The 14,159-nt window shown below is 54.3% G+C and overlaps 1 protein-coding gene across 1 annotated transcript; it reads right to left on the reverse strand.

The window, feature by feature from the left end:
- Window positions 1-685: 685 nt before the first annotated feature.
- Window positions 686-8,077, reverse strand: CLEC3B (C-type lectin domain family 3 member B). The gene is made up of 3 exons (XM_015065539.3): window positions 7,862-8,077; window positions 4,124-4,222; window positions 686-1,178 (listed from the first exon to the last, which is right to left on the reverse strand). Exons 1-3 carry the CDS (start codon window positions 7,968-7,970, stop codon window positions 778-780), a joined length of 609 nt encoding a protein of 202 aa, XP_014921025.2. The 5' UTR covers window positions 7,971-8,077; the 3' UTR covers window positions 686-777.
- Window positions 8,078-14,159: the final 6,082 nt, after the last annotated feature.

Raw genomic sequence — 14,159 nt, forward strand, 5'->3', positions numbered from 1 at the left:
CAACATTGCGCCAGCGTCAATTTCCCGACTTTGATAACGGTGCTGTGCTTATGCAAGAAAATGCCCTTGTTCTCAGGAAGTAAATACCCGGAAGCATTTAGGGGTCAAGGGGAATCATGTCTGCACTTTACTGCCAAATGGTCCAGAAAAAATAAAAGGATAAAGCAAATATGGGGAAATGTTAATTTTTGGAAGATGTGGAGGAGGGGGACCTGGGAATTCTTGCAACTTTTCACTAAGTAGGAAATCAAACGAGAAAATGTTACGCAAAAGAAAAGAGGCAGTTGGGGGGGATCTAAGTCTCCCCTCATTTTCCATCCTCCTGCAGAGAAACCCTTGGTGGTGTGAACCGTGTGTGTCCAGCTCACCTTCCCTCTCCTCTCCTCTCCCCCTCTGCCCCTCCCCTCTCCCCTCCTCCTTTCTCCTCCCTTCTTTATACTTTCCCCTCCCCCTCCTCCACTTCGTCCCCTTCTCTCCCATCCATCCTCCCGCCTCTGCCTCTCCCCTCTCCCCTCCTCCCTTCTCCTCCCCTCCTTCTACTTTCCCCTCCCCCTCCTCTACTCCCCTCCCATCCTCCCTTCTTCCCCTCGTCCCTCCTCCTTCCTTCCCACCCTCCTCCTCCCCTCCCCCCACCTCTCCGGAGCTCCTAGCCCGGTGGGCCCAACACAGACACAGCCACTCCGGGTCCAGAGGCACCGACTTTATTTGCACCACCGACCGGGGATCCGGGCTGGGCGCCCCGGTCCCCGCACCCCCCCCTCCCTCGCCCGCCGTTGGCTACACGATGGCGAACTGGCAGATGTAGGGCAGCTTGTCCCGGCAGCGCTTGTCGAACCACTTGCCGTTGGCCGCGCCGGACAGGGCGGCGCAGTTCTCGACCTTACCGCCGTCGGGCTGCGCCGTGATCTCCGTCTCCCAGTTCTTGTAGGCGATGTGGCCGCCGGTCATGTCCACCCAGGTGCCCTCGGCCGCCATGTCGTTGAGGCCCAGCCAGATCTCGGCCTCGGCGCCCACGCTCTGGCGCAGGTACTCGTAGAGGGCGTCGTTCTCCGAGCCCGTCTGCGGGGTGCCCAGCGTGCCCCCGCGTGAGATGCAGTCCTCGCTCGCCTCGTGGAAGGTCTTCGCCTGGGTGAAGGCCAGGAAGCACTTCATGTGCACCTTGGTGCCCTTCAGGCAGACTGCAGGGGGCAGAGATGGCCATCACCCAAGGTCTGCAGGTCCCCGAGCCCAAGGCCGACCTCCAGGGCCAGGCCCACTCTCCTGAGGTTCCGGCCCGGCCACCCGCATGGCCCTGGAGAGCCCCCAGGCCAGAAGGGGTGCCGTGATGGACACCGATGCAGAGCCCTCGTCCCCATGCCAGAGGTGGTAAGGCTAGCCCTTCAGCTGCAGACAGCCCCTAGTTCAAGGCCAGGGCCCTTCCTGGGTGCCACCTCCAAGGCCTGGGGCACGCGGGAGTGTAAAGGCGGGGACATCTCTGCCCGAAGCGGGAGAATTCTGGAAGGCCCTGTCAGCTTGGGAGGCCGTGAACCTCCTAGGAATCAGCAGACGTGGGGTGGGGGCGGTGTTTGGACTGCCATATGTCAGAGACTTTGGGCCAGGAGGTCCCCACCACATCCTCACCTCAGGGGGCAAGTGGCACACGGGTTACACGGACTTTGTCCAAGCACAAAGCTTAGACATGAGAGAGAGAGAGACTTAGAGCCTGTTGTGCAATCTGCCCACGCACCTCCCACTGTACAGAGGAGGAATCGGACACCCAGAATGGCACTGTGCTCACTGGGAACATTCCCTCGGTGTTCCCGGATACTGCCACCAACAACGGCTGATCCAACCAACATCGGTTCCCAACTCCTCTCTCTCTTGTCTGCCTCGACTACGGAGGCTGGAAAAGCTTCCTTCTTGTAATGAAGCTACTGGTGGTCCTGCGATAGAGCTCTAAGCAGCAAGATGGGAATAGAAGACCTCCATTCTCCTGGGAAATGGCTGGTCCATTCTTTCTCCATCTTGCCTCAAAATGCACTCACGATGCCTGGAATTGGAGCAGCCATCTTGGGGCCGTGAGGCCAAGCTTCTGAACAAAAACTCAACAGCTACCCTCTTTCAGACTCCCTTTTTGTTTAATCTACTATGAGGTGTTTTATTACTGCAAGCCAAAACATGGTAGACCCTTCCCTTTCTAGAACTCCCTGACCCCAGCTGCTATGTTAAGCTGGTTGAAGAAAATCATTTCTCTTCAGAAATTTAGTGAGTGCTGAGGGCGGGGGTGGCTCAGTCGGTTGGACATCTGACCTTGGCTCAGGTCAGGATCTCACAGTTTGTGGGTTCGAGCCCCGCGTTGGGCTCTGTGCTGACACCTCAGAGCCTGGAGCCTGCTTCAGATTCTGTGTCTCCCTCTCTCCCTGTCCTTCCCCACCCCCTCTCAAAAATAAAGAAACATTAAAAAAAATTTTTTTTAGAAATTTGCTGAGTGCTGATACGTGGCAGGCGCTATGTTGGGCAAGTTGGTGGAAGAGATAAGGTCGTCAAATGCAAACATGGTCCCTGTGTCCCTGGGGCTTATCATCTAGCAAAGGAGGCAGACGTAAATCAACCAATGAATATATCATTACAAACTGCAGTAAATGTGATGAAGGAAAGAACATCATTTTGTGAGGATGATAACCGAGGAGACTGATTGAGACAAGGGACGAGAGAGTCCTGAGACAGTGATGCCAGAAGCACGTATTAGGTGGATCTTGGGAGAGCAATTCAAGCTGCCGGAACAGCATGGACAAAGGCCCTGTGGTAGAAGGAACAGAGCGTGGCACTTCAGAGGGCCAGAAGGATGGCCGGTGTGGAGGCTGAAAAGAAAGATCTTGGTGGGAGGAAGCGTGCGCAAACCACCCAGTGAGAAGGATCTGGAGGTCTCCGAGGACGCAGGAGGGGAGGGGAGATCCAAGGCTCAGGAGCTGGATGCACCTCGGTCACCCTAAGTGAGAGGGTGGCGGTGAGCACAGGGAGGTTGGCAGATTTCCTAAGAAGGGACGAAGGTGATTCCCAGATGAGAACCTGAGAGGCAGCGGAGCAGAGCTAAGAGCGAGACTCTGCTCCTTCTGACAGTTGGCAAGACACTCAGCTTCTTGGTGGAAAATGGAGGCGGGGTCCTAGTCATAAGCCCCGCTACGTGGCTTTTCTGTGGAGAAGGAGTTCACGTACAAAAAGCACTTGGCACAGTGCCAGGCACGCAGCAAACTCACGTTGTAAGCGTAATCTATTACCATTAGCCTGGTTCTCTGGGGCAAGGTCGCAAAGGAGTAGGCGAGTCTGAGCCGCTATGAAAGGAACGTGGTTGAGAGAGAGAGACTAGGTGGCCCAGGTAGAGCTGGGGCAGGTGGCGGAGCCCTGACCTCGCCCCCAGGCTCTGGGGCTGTGTGACGGGGTCCATCCTTGCTTGTGAGTGTGGGCAAGGAACAGGACCTGTATCTGCCTTGGTTTCCCCATATTCATTTTTTTTTTTTTAATTTACTTATTTGGAGAAAGAGAGAGAGAAAGAGAGAGCGCAGGACGAGCAGAGGGAGAGGATCCCAAGCAGCCTCCACACCGTCAGCACGAGGCGGGGCTTGAACCCATGAACCCGGAGGTCATGATCTGACTCGGAATCAAGAGTCAGCTGCTCAACCAACGGAGCCACCCGGCCGCCCCTAGGTTGCCTTAAAATGGCTGTGATAAACCCTGCCTCAGCATCATTACGATGATCAAGAGTGACAGCTTCAGCAAATTTGCTGACACGCAGGGGAGGCAAGCCAACTGCCCCTTAGGGCTGTGGGGGCTGGCTGAGGGGACGGTCCTCTGGGAGCTCTTTAGGAAGGCTGCTGGCTGGCTCCACAGTGCTCCTGGGGCCACGATTCCAGTGGGTGGCAATGCACTTCCTGGGGGAGAGTTTTTGTCCTTTGAGAACATTCCCGTTTGCACACACGTCCGGGGACCTGCCCAAGAGGAAGCGGGCCGAGGAGGGGGTTCCCTGAGCCCCTCGGTTCTTGGCCTACAGCCGGGGCCCCGGTACTGGCCGCAGGCACACTGCTGGCTGCCGTCTGAGCCCTCCTCTGGCCCACACCTGCCCGGAGAGGCTGTCGTCCACACTCACCTGTCTGCAGGGCCTGTTGTTCCTTCAGCAGGGCCACCTCCTGGGCCAGGTTGTCCAGCTGGCTCTTAAGCTCCTCAAACATCTTTGGGCTCACGACATCTAGGATGGAGACAATCACAGATGCGTGAGGAAGGCAGTTAAGGATGCGGGCCGGCAAGGACGGCGTGGGATAAACGCTACCTGTATCCACCACAAGGGGACAAAGGAAAGGACACCCCTAGACCTTGATATCTTGGACTACTTTCTCTCTGTCCCCGTTGGTGGTAGCCTAAGTCACTGTGATTTTCCATCTGCTGGGGGGAGGGGACCCATCCTTCACTTGCTCCTCCTTAAGTGAGACCTGTACATTTGTTTAGGAATATTGCTGGGGTTCAGATGGGGTCAGGGTTGGCAGGGGCTGGGGGTGCACGCCCAACGCTGCTCCCAGCTCCAGAGGAGAACAAAGCATAGGAAGCAGAGCCAGATGCCCTTGAGCCCTGCCAAGTTCACCCCCCTAGGCTGGAGCAACAGGACACGGCCCAGCAGGCCACACGCTCCAGCCTGGGGGCTGAGTGTGACAGCACAGGTGCGTGGGCTCTGAGGTCACAAGGCTGTGAGCGACCTGGGGCGAGTTGCTCAGTCTCTCCGAAGTCAGTTTCCTTATCTGCGAAATGGGATGCTAACGGCCCCCACCTCAGAAGACTCCGAAGAAGACTAGAGCCTAAGAGAAACAAAGGGTGTGAGCAGTGCTTGTCTCTTAAATCAACCCTACTGACCCGGGGTAATGCATCTCTCTTCTATCGCACTGCATCACAAACAGCAAACCGAAGCCAGGAGGAAGCAACTCGCCTAAGATCTCAGAGCCAGCAGCAGGAAGGGCTGGCCCGAACCCAGGTCCACCGGGCTCCAAGCTGGGCCTTCCCCACCCTTGTGACAGCACACGAGCAGGTTCCTGACCTGAGCCATCCTGAGCACAAAGGCCCGTTGGGAGCTGGTTATGCGTGGGCCGGCAGGGGCAGGTGGGAAGTATCTTCCTGTGTGTGTGTGTGTGTGTGTGTGTGTAGGATGAAGGCTCTGTGGGTGGACCCTGGTCTTACTGAAATCCCAGGGGCTTCAGGAAAGGCTGCAGGGCTTGGGGTAGAGGGTGGGGAAGCACTTCCGTGGTCCATTTAGCTGTGCCTGCATAAAGTCCAAGGTCACGAGCGATGAGGTCAGAGCCTTTGTCCACCCATAAGAGGCTTTTGCAGGGGAATCGCAGGAAACAAATGTGAGCAAGAAACATACTTGTATGTGCAGAATTTAGTGATGTAACTTATTAAATATGAGGAAAATAACGCCCAGATGAGCAAGGCAATAAAAGGGAGGGTTTGAGGCCGGCAGACTAGCCTGGTGGGGTTATGTGTACTTCCTGCTGGGCTTCGGCCGGTTCACTCGTTCCTGGGATCCTCAATCCTGGCGGCTCCTTGGAATCACTGGAGATTTGGGGAAGACACAGATGCCTCCCGCCTCCTCCCCTCCCCCCCTGCATCCAGCATTTCCAGGGGTGGGGCCCAGGCTCCTGGACTGTAATGTATTCCCCCGTCCCCAGATGGCGCTGGTGCCCGAGTGAGAACCACCAAGGTTTTTGCTCCGATTTGCACCTTAAGAGCAGGCTGGCGATCCTCTGTCAGGATGCTCAGCACGTGTCTTGGCCCCCGTGGAGAAGCATTCCGGAAGCATTTGCTGTGTATGTGGGCAATCAGTGGAAGGAAGAAAAACCAGGGTGAGTCAGAACACTGAAGCGGGGCTCAGGGAGAGGCCCGGGGCTGTGGTCACTGTCAGCTGTTCTGCAGGCCTCCAGGGTCCAGGGCCTCCAGGGGCCGCCACGGAGACCACCTGGGGCCAGGGTTCGAGTGCGACAGCTGGAGAGGGCCAAGGCATCATCTGGTCTGACCTCCTTTCTCAAATGACAGAACGCATGGTTCACGTGATTAAATAAATACTAAATCTTTGGTGGTTGAGAAATCAGCAACTCTTTCCACATGTAAAAATTCTATAATTTGCCTTTGGAACTGTGTGTCCTTTACAAAAGATCTCTACGTGGCAGTTTTAGCCAAGGCTCATGGACACAACCATGCAGGGTATTGACTCTTCTCTTTTTACTGACAATTTTGTAGCAGGTAATATCTGCATATAACTTTTTAAAAACCCAAACCGTTCAAAATGTCAGTCGCCTTTCCAGCTGAAACTGCTGTCAGCTACCCAGTTTTTCTTCCCAGAGGTAATCACTGTCACTAACTCTTGTGGAGCCTTCCAGAAAAATTCTACCCATATAAAAGTAAATGTGTACGTGTATATAAATCTGCTTTTCAAAATAAATGCCAGCAGGGTACCCATTCTGTTTTGAACTTTTAAAAAATGTCTATTTATTTTGTGAGGCAAAGAGAGAGTGCAGGGAGGGGCAGAGAGAGAGGGAAAGGGAAAATCCCAAGCAGGCTCTGCACTGTCAGCGCAGAGACTGACGCGGGGCTCGAACCCACAAACCGTGAAATCATGACCTGGGCTGAAGTCAAGAGTCAGATGCTTAGGGCGTCTGGATGACTCAGTTGGTTAAGTCTCCAACTTCAGCTCAGGTCATGGTCTCTGGTTCATGAGTTCAAACCCCGAGTTGGGCTCTGTGCTGACAGCTCGGAGCCTGGAGCCTGCTTCGGATCCTGTGTCTCTCCCTCTCTCTCTGCCCCTCCCCCACCCCCCGCTCGCTCTCTCTCTCTCTCTCTCTCTCTCTCTCAAATATAAATAAACGTAAAAAAAAGAGTCGAATGCTTCACCAACTGAGCCACAGCCCTGTGGGTCTCCACTGTCCCGAGGCACCTTTCCACACTCCACCAGTCCCTGGCCAATGGGCAGCTGTCGTTTACAGAGGAGGCTCAGAGAGGGGCCGGAATGTGGCCCACGCCCCCTTGCCTTGCCTTTTCCATGCTCTTGGCTCCAGCCTGTCTGTTTCTCTGCCTAAATCCACAATCTCATCCCCTGGAACTCTCTCTCTCAGAGCCTCTGAGCCCTATGGGGGTGACAGCTCGGTTCATTGCCATGGCATTTCACTAATGTTGTCTCAACACAGCCTGGGGTGACCTCACCACAGGCAGGGCTCCAAGGGCAGGCCATGCAGCAGCCAAGGCGACCCAAAGATACCCCAAACCCAGAGGCAACAGAAGGAACACGAACCCGTTTCTGGTGTCCTCGTTGGGGGTTGCACATTTTTATTTCCTCAAGGCTGTGAGATGCACTATCACACAGAGAATTAACTTGGTCCTTTTATTCCCCCCCTGCACCTAAAGTATATCCCACGCTCCAGGCACTGGGCTCAGCACTTGCATGTTTGGGATCATGAAATCCTAACCAGAAGCCTTTCAGCAAATGCCACGCTCCCCATCTTAGAGCTGAGTGACCGCAGTTTCGGAGATCACAAAGTAGAGCCCACTGGCACTGCCAGACCAAAGGTTTGATTTCTTCAACGAATTTGGGGCGGGGGTGGGGAGTGGGTGTCAGTTTAGGTGATCTGGAAGGTTCTTTCCCAATCTGAGAGTCAACGATGCTTACGATGCTGACAACCGCCCCCGGTATTGGAGAAGTCTCCCCGGGCTCCAAGCGTACCTCACTAAGGTTCCCGGGACTTATGAAGAAGGAAAATGAAGGTGGGGAGGAAAGCAGGAAGAGCAGAAAAGGACAGGGTGACCGGCTCCCTGGAAGATGGGGGAGGCGCCCTGTCCCCCTCCTTACCTTTCCTGACGTTTGCAGCCTTCTTGACCTTGGGGGTTGGCGGCTCGGTGGTGACCTGGGTCAGGAGGGAGAAGAGGCAGAGGAGCAGGTAGGCCCCCCACAGCTCCATGCTGCTGCACTGGCCTGGGTCGGAGAGCAGTGGCGGCCGCGGCCCAGCCTGCACGTCTTAAGGCAGCGGCCACAGGGACTTCTGTCCAGGAAACCCTCCCAGACTTGGCTGCGGGCGTGCCAAGAAAAAAAAAAAAAAGCCTGCAAAAAAGGAAGGCCTGGGAGAGCCACGCTGCCCAGGGAACACCCACCCGGCATCCTGGCCCCGCCTTCTAAAACAGAATCCCTATTTTCTAGGATTCTGAAAAAGACACGATACTTGTCAGAGCTCACATCTGCGGAGCAGTTACCTTGGGCAAGTGCAGGGTCGTGTGTTCCCCTGGCATTAGCTCATGGAGGGCTCGTACCGGCAACACGAGGGAGGTACTGTCATCTCCCCAGTTTCTAGTTGAGGAAACTGAGGCCCAGAGAGGTGAAGGAACCTGCCCCAGCTACGCGGGGGCAGTGCCGGTGTTTGAACCCAAATGGGGGGGGACTCCAAAACTTACCAGTTCTGGAGGCCTCTTTCCAGCGTGGCCTGGGGCTGAGTGCCTGATTGCGTAGAATGTTTGTTATGATCGAGGCGCCTGGACGGCTCAGTCAGTTAAGCATCCGACTCTTGGTGATGGCTCAGGTCACGATCTCGTGGTTCGTGGGACTAAGCCCCGCATCAGGCTCTGCACTGCTGGTGGGGGGCCTGCTTGAGATTCTTTCTCTCCCTCTGTCTCTGCCCCTACCCCACTCGTGTGTTCTCTCTCCCTCAAAATAAATAAATAAACTTAAAAAAAAAAAAAAGCGTTCAACTCTTGATTTCGGCTCAGGTCGTGAGTTCAAGCCCCAAGTCGGGCTCTGGGCTGACAGTGCAGAGCCTGCTTGGGATTCTCTCTCTCTCCCGCTTTCTCTGCCCTTCCCCACCCCCCTTGCAAAATAAAGAAATAAACTTTAAAAAAAAAAAAACAAACAAAAAAGAATGCTTGTTGTGATTATTTTGCAGTTCTGTCCCTAGACGCTTGGTGCGTTTTTGGTTAAGAATATAAGGAAGTCCTCTCCTTTCTTCACATTCTGTTTCTTGACCATCCCGTCCTGAAGCAGAGGTGGCCCCAAGGGGAGAGTGGAAGGTGTGGTGCCCCAGAGAGGGAGCGGGGAGAAAAGAATATCCTGGCCCTGCAGGGTGCAGAGGGGCATGGGGGATGGGAGCAGAGGCCCTGCATGGAGTCCAAGCCAGGGAAGGAGGGGATCCTGCACAGGAGGTGGGGGTGGCAGGGATTGAGAGGTAGGGTACATACAGGGGCACCCATCGAATAAGCACATCTATCAAAGACAACGGGGGGGCGCCTGGGTGGCGCAGTCGGTTAAGCGTCCGACTTCAGCCAGGTCACGATCTCGCGGTCCGTGAGTTCGAGCCCCGCGTCGGGCTCTGGGCTGATGGTTCAGAGCCTGGAGCCTGTTTCCGATTCTGTGTCTCCCTCTCTCTCTGCCCCTCCCCCGTTCATGCTCTGTCTCTCTCTGTCCCAAAAATAAATAAATGTTGAAAAAAAATTTTTTTTTTAAAAAGACAACGGGAACCAGGTTTCTCATGATCAGAGAAGTACAAATATGGAGACAGAGACAACGAGAATGAATTGTATGGTGTAGGATGAAAATCAAAGCTACGGATGTGTCAGGGTGGACTTCAACATATAAAGACGAACCCATACATTTAACAGAAGGGTTTTTTGTTTTTTTTTTAATGTTTATTTATTTTTGATGGAGGGAGAGAGAGAGAGAGACAGAGAGACAGAGCATGAGTGGGGGAGGGGCAGACAGAGAGGGAGACACAGAATCCGAAGCAGGCTCCAGTCTGAGCTGTCAACACAGAGCCCGACATGGGGCTCGGACCCACAAACTGCGAGATCATGACCTGAGCCAAAGTTGGCTGCAGAGCCTACTGGGCTACCCAGGCCCAGGTGCCCCACATTTTCTTAAGATACCTTTCCTTGTTGACGCTGAGGTCTTTAATCCATCTGGGTCTTTAACCAGTACGTTTAGACGGAAATGCGCACATCTGTTCCCTAGCCATCCCTGGAGGGCCGTGGAGCAGGGACCCCTCCTCCAAGGCCTCGAGCCCTCCTAGCCTCCAAGTACTGGCTTCGAAACACAGCCTCCCACGAAAAGCCACCAGAACACCTGGGAGACAGGCCTGATTCCAGGGCTGGGGCAGGGAAAGTCGAAAAGGAGCCCAGAACAACTTGTTTGGCCAGATAGCAGGAAAGTGCTTAAGGAATAATGGGAACGTGCCAGCAGCACAGGGAGCCAGCTCGGGGAAGCTTCCGGGGGGCCGAAAGTCAGCAAAAGAGCGATAGCAACACCACGGAGTAGGAGAGCTGAGCACGCACAGACGTAAATAAGCAAATGAATCCACTGCAAATCTGGTGAAGAACAGGCTCTATTCATAGACTCAAATTACTTGGCCATAAAATACTTACCACTTACCAAGAGAAAAAGAGAAGCTCACGGGGAAGGAGCCTGGCTGCCACCAACCTTCGTCAAGTGAGCAGAGTAAAAGCATCAGGGATCGAGGGACAGACGGAAAGCACGCAGACCCCCACCCCCACCCCCATGTCCAGGAGATTCCTGCCAAAGAAACATCACACGGACCCAGCTGAGCGGCCTTCTGCAAAACTGTGCTCTTTAAAACTGGCCAGACTGTGATTGAGGAACCGTATCGGACTGAAGGAGACTGAAGGCACGGAACAGCAGACGCAGCCTGGGATTCTGGCCCCTTCCGCTCGCAAGGGTGCCACTGAACCAGTCAGAGAAACCCGAGCGGCACGTGGCTGTGACGTGTCCCTGCTGCTGTCCCGAATTGGACGGTGCGCTGTGATTCCGTACGACGGATTCAGTGGCCTTGCCTGGAGGAGACACACACTGTCGGATGAAGCCAGTGATGGGGCGTCGGGCTGACAACTTACAAACGACTAAGGGGGCAAATGGTCTTCATGCTGGAATTGACGATTTTCTGTGAGCTTAAGATTGTTCAAAAAGAAAACACAGTACTATGTAATTTGGGCTTTTCTTCCAGGGAGCCTGCCTTAACCCCATCAGATTTTGGCAGGGACTTGTCTGCGGCAGGGCAGGGCTGGCCCCAGGCACTGTGGTGGCCCAGGGCGGGAGCCGGGGGCAGGCAGCAAGCACTGGGGGACCCTTTGGTGACACCGTGCTCCCCATCTCCTGTGCTCAGGGCGGGAGAGGATTTTAGAGGGGCAGCTGGGCCCTCGGGGAGACAAGTTGGGGCCACGGAGCACCCAGTCCAAAAGGGGGCCTTGCTTCCTGGAACTCTGGGTGGGTAGCACCTGGCAAAAGAAAACGACTGATCTTTTTTTCTCTTACTAACTCCTTTGCTGTCCTGGTTTTCTCACCTTGGTTCTTCGGCAGCAGGGAAATGGAAGGAGTTTGTTCCAAACACGGGGCAGCCAGAGGTACCACGTTCACCATGAGCTTGGCTGTAGAGGCCTTGCCCTAGGTATACTGGGGAGGAGGCCCCAGAAAAGCTCTGCCGTGGCAATTCAGAAAACTGGAGCCCCTTGCTCCGTGTCTTGTCACACAGGAGCCACACAGGAGCCACGCTATGCCAGGACACGGCTGGAACTGTTAGCGTCCCATTAGTCTCTGATTCCCTCCGTGATGTGCCTGGGCATCGGGGGTTCAATATGAGGGGCCCGCTGTGCCATTGGGACTGAGGGACTACGCTGGGGTCTCCCAGGGCACCTAATGGGGTGGGGCGCGGGGGTGGGAAGGAAGGCAGCCCCCAGCTGAGGGGGAGACCACAGAGGGAAGGGGAGGGGACAGGAGGAAGAAATGTGGACAGCGCTCTTGGCGGACAGAACCCTGCACATTCTCCATCCTGAACACTAATGGGGGTGGGGATGGGGAAGAAATAAAGCCACAGATGTAGACAGGGCAAACCTCAAAGCGCTGCTCGAGCCAACCTTAAACTTTGGACACAGACGGGGGCCCGGGGAGGTAGCAGGGACACATTCAGCCTCTGTCCAGCTTTAGCGCCCCCAAGCGAGGCTAATGGGGGAGTGCGACTCTTTCCTACGTAACCTGGCAGGTGAACTCTCTGTTCTCCAGGAAGGAGGCTTCCTTAGAGAGTTTTCTAGTAAGTGGTGAGCAGTGTCTGTTTTTTTTCACCCTGCAGCTTTTCGTCGGTGTGTGTGCATGTGTGTGTGCAATACACGGAGCCCCTCTGCAAGCAACTGGGAGTCAGTGTGCTGTTAAAATGACTTATGGAGGGGCGCCTGGGTGGCTCAGTCGGTTAAGCATCCAACTCTTGGTTTTGGCTCAGGTCACGATCTCACGGTTGGTGAGTTTGAGTCCCGCATCAGGCTCTGCCCTGACAGTGTGGAGCCTGCTGGGGATTCTCTCTCTCCCTCTCTCTCTGCCCCTCCCCTGCTCATTCTCTCTCTCTCTCTCTAAACTTTTAAAAACTTAAATCAAGTAAAATGACTTACATAACATCACGACAGGGAAGGTGTCTTTTGCCTTGGGGTCTCCCCAGGTGTAGGCTTGGCATGTCTCCCAAGGAGGTTCTACGCAGCCCTGGAGATACACCCACAGCCCTAAGAGAAGACAAGTTCATCGCACACTTAAAATTGTTTTTAATGTCTATTTATTTTTGAGAAAGAGAATGGGAGCCGGGTAGGGGCAGAGAGAGAGGGAGACACGGAATCCGAAACAGGCTCTAGGCTCTGAGCTGGTGGCACAGAGCCTGATGGCAGGGCTTGAACTCACAGACCGTGAGATCATGACGTGAGCTGAAATCAGGAGTCGGCTGCTCAACCGTCTGAGCCACCCAGGCACCCCACCAGAATGATGCTTTAAAAGGGAGTCCCGTCTTGTGAACAGCATTTGCTGTGCATGGTTGTGTGTGTTAGAAGGGCGATATCGTTAACGGCAAACATTTAAGATACATCACTATTTTTGTAAACCTGTTTTGGCATTTCATCATTTTTTAATTGCTTTGGTGGGCCTCAGAAAATACAAGCGGCCCACTGTCTCTCAGCCTCTGAGTTAAAAAGGTTGGAAGATGCAGTCTGGTATCTTAATGAGGGATGCCGCTTTCCATTGACCCTCTCAGACTCCCTGGACTCGCTTAAACCCCTCCTGGGACGGGCAGCTCACTACTCTGCAAAGCAGCTGGTCCATCATCAGAGTCTCGGCTTGTTGTGAAGTTCCCCTGCAGTGAGGCAGGGGGGCAATCCCGGAAGAGGCCAGCAAATTCTTAAAACTGGCCATTGTGACCCTTCTCGGTGTTTTTTTTTCCCTTTTGCTCCCATCTTCCTCTACAATATGGTTCCTGGACCTTTTTTAAACTTCTGGAAAATCACCTTTTGACAGGATTCTGCTTGTTACTTGTTTTCATTATGGTTCAGCTCCCAGAACAATACATGTTCTCGAGGGGCCTGCCTGTGGTCAGAATGGTCACTGTTCAAAAAGACACGGACTCATGGGCTCTCTGCAGCAACCGTGCCTCATTTGTTGCCAATGTCAAGCTCACAGCCATTAAAATATCCGGCTCCCCTTGTCCACTGCCCACTGTCCCTGGCCAGTGAGGCCCACCATTGTGGTCACCTGTGATGGACTCACGGACAGCCCTGGTGGAATTGATGGATTCGATTCTCCCAGAATGAAAGACCTCCTCTGCTGGCCCTGGCTGTGAGGCCTCGGCCAGCCAGAAGAGCAAGTCGGGGATGGTTTCAGCCAGGAGAGTCGTGCTAATGTTCATGAGTGACCGCCTCCCTCCCCTGGGACATGTCCATGCACTAACACACGGCCTTCAGGGTCTAATCTTTTCGTGCCAATTTCCCTGAACAAAGAATGATCTTGATAACAAAGCCCAGAGGCAGAAAAACCAGGAGAGCTCTAAAGGGCATATTTTTGTTTTTAAGTAAGGTTTTTTGGTTTTTGGTTTTTTTCCATCTCCAAAGCTGTTGGAAGTCTGAGTTATATAAAACGAACCCTGGCCACCCCACCCATGTCAGCCCAAACACCACGAAAACTTCTGGTCCAACATGGAGCCATCCCCCACCCCCTACCCTCGTCCTGCACAGCTGTTTCCTTTTAGTTTCCCTGGCCCTGTATCAACAGAAATGTGGCCCGCCTGTGGAGGCAGAGAACTTTCCAGACTCTCTTCAAAGGTAAGAGCATGAAGGGTACGCACCTCCAAAAA

Source organism: Acinonyx jubatus, chromosome A2, assembly GCF_027475565.1.
Source record: "Acinonyx jubatus isolate Ajub_Pintada_27869175 chromosome A2, VMU_Ajub_asm_v1.0, whole genome shotgun sequence".
NCBI lineage: Eukaryota > Metazoa > Chordata > Mammalia > Carnivora > Felidae > Acinonyx > Acinonyx jubatus.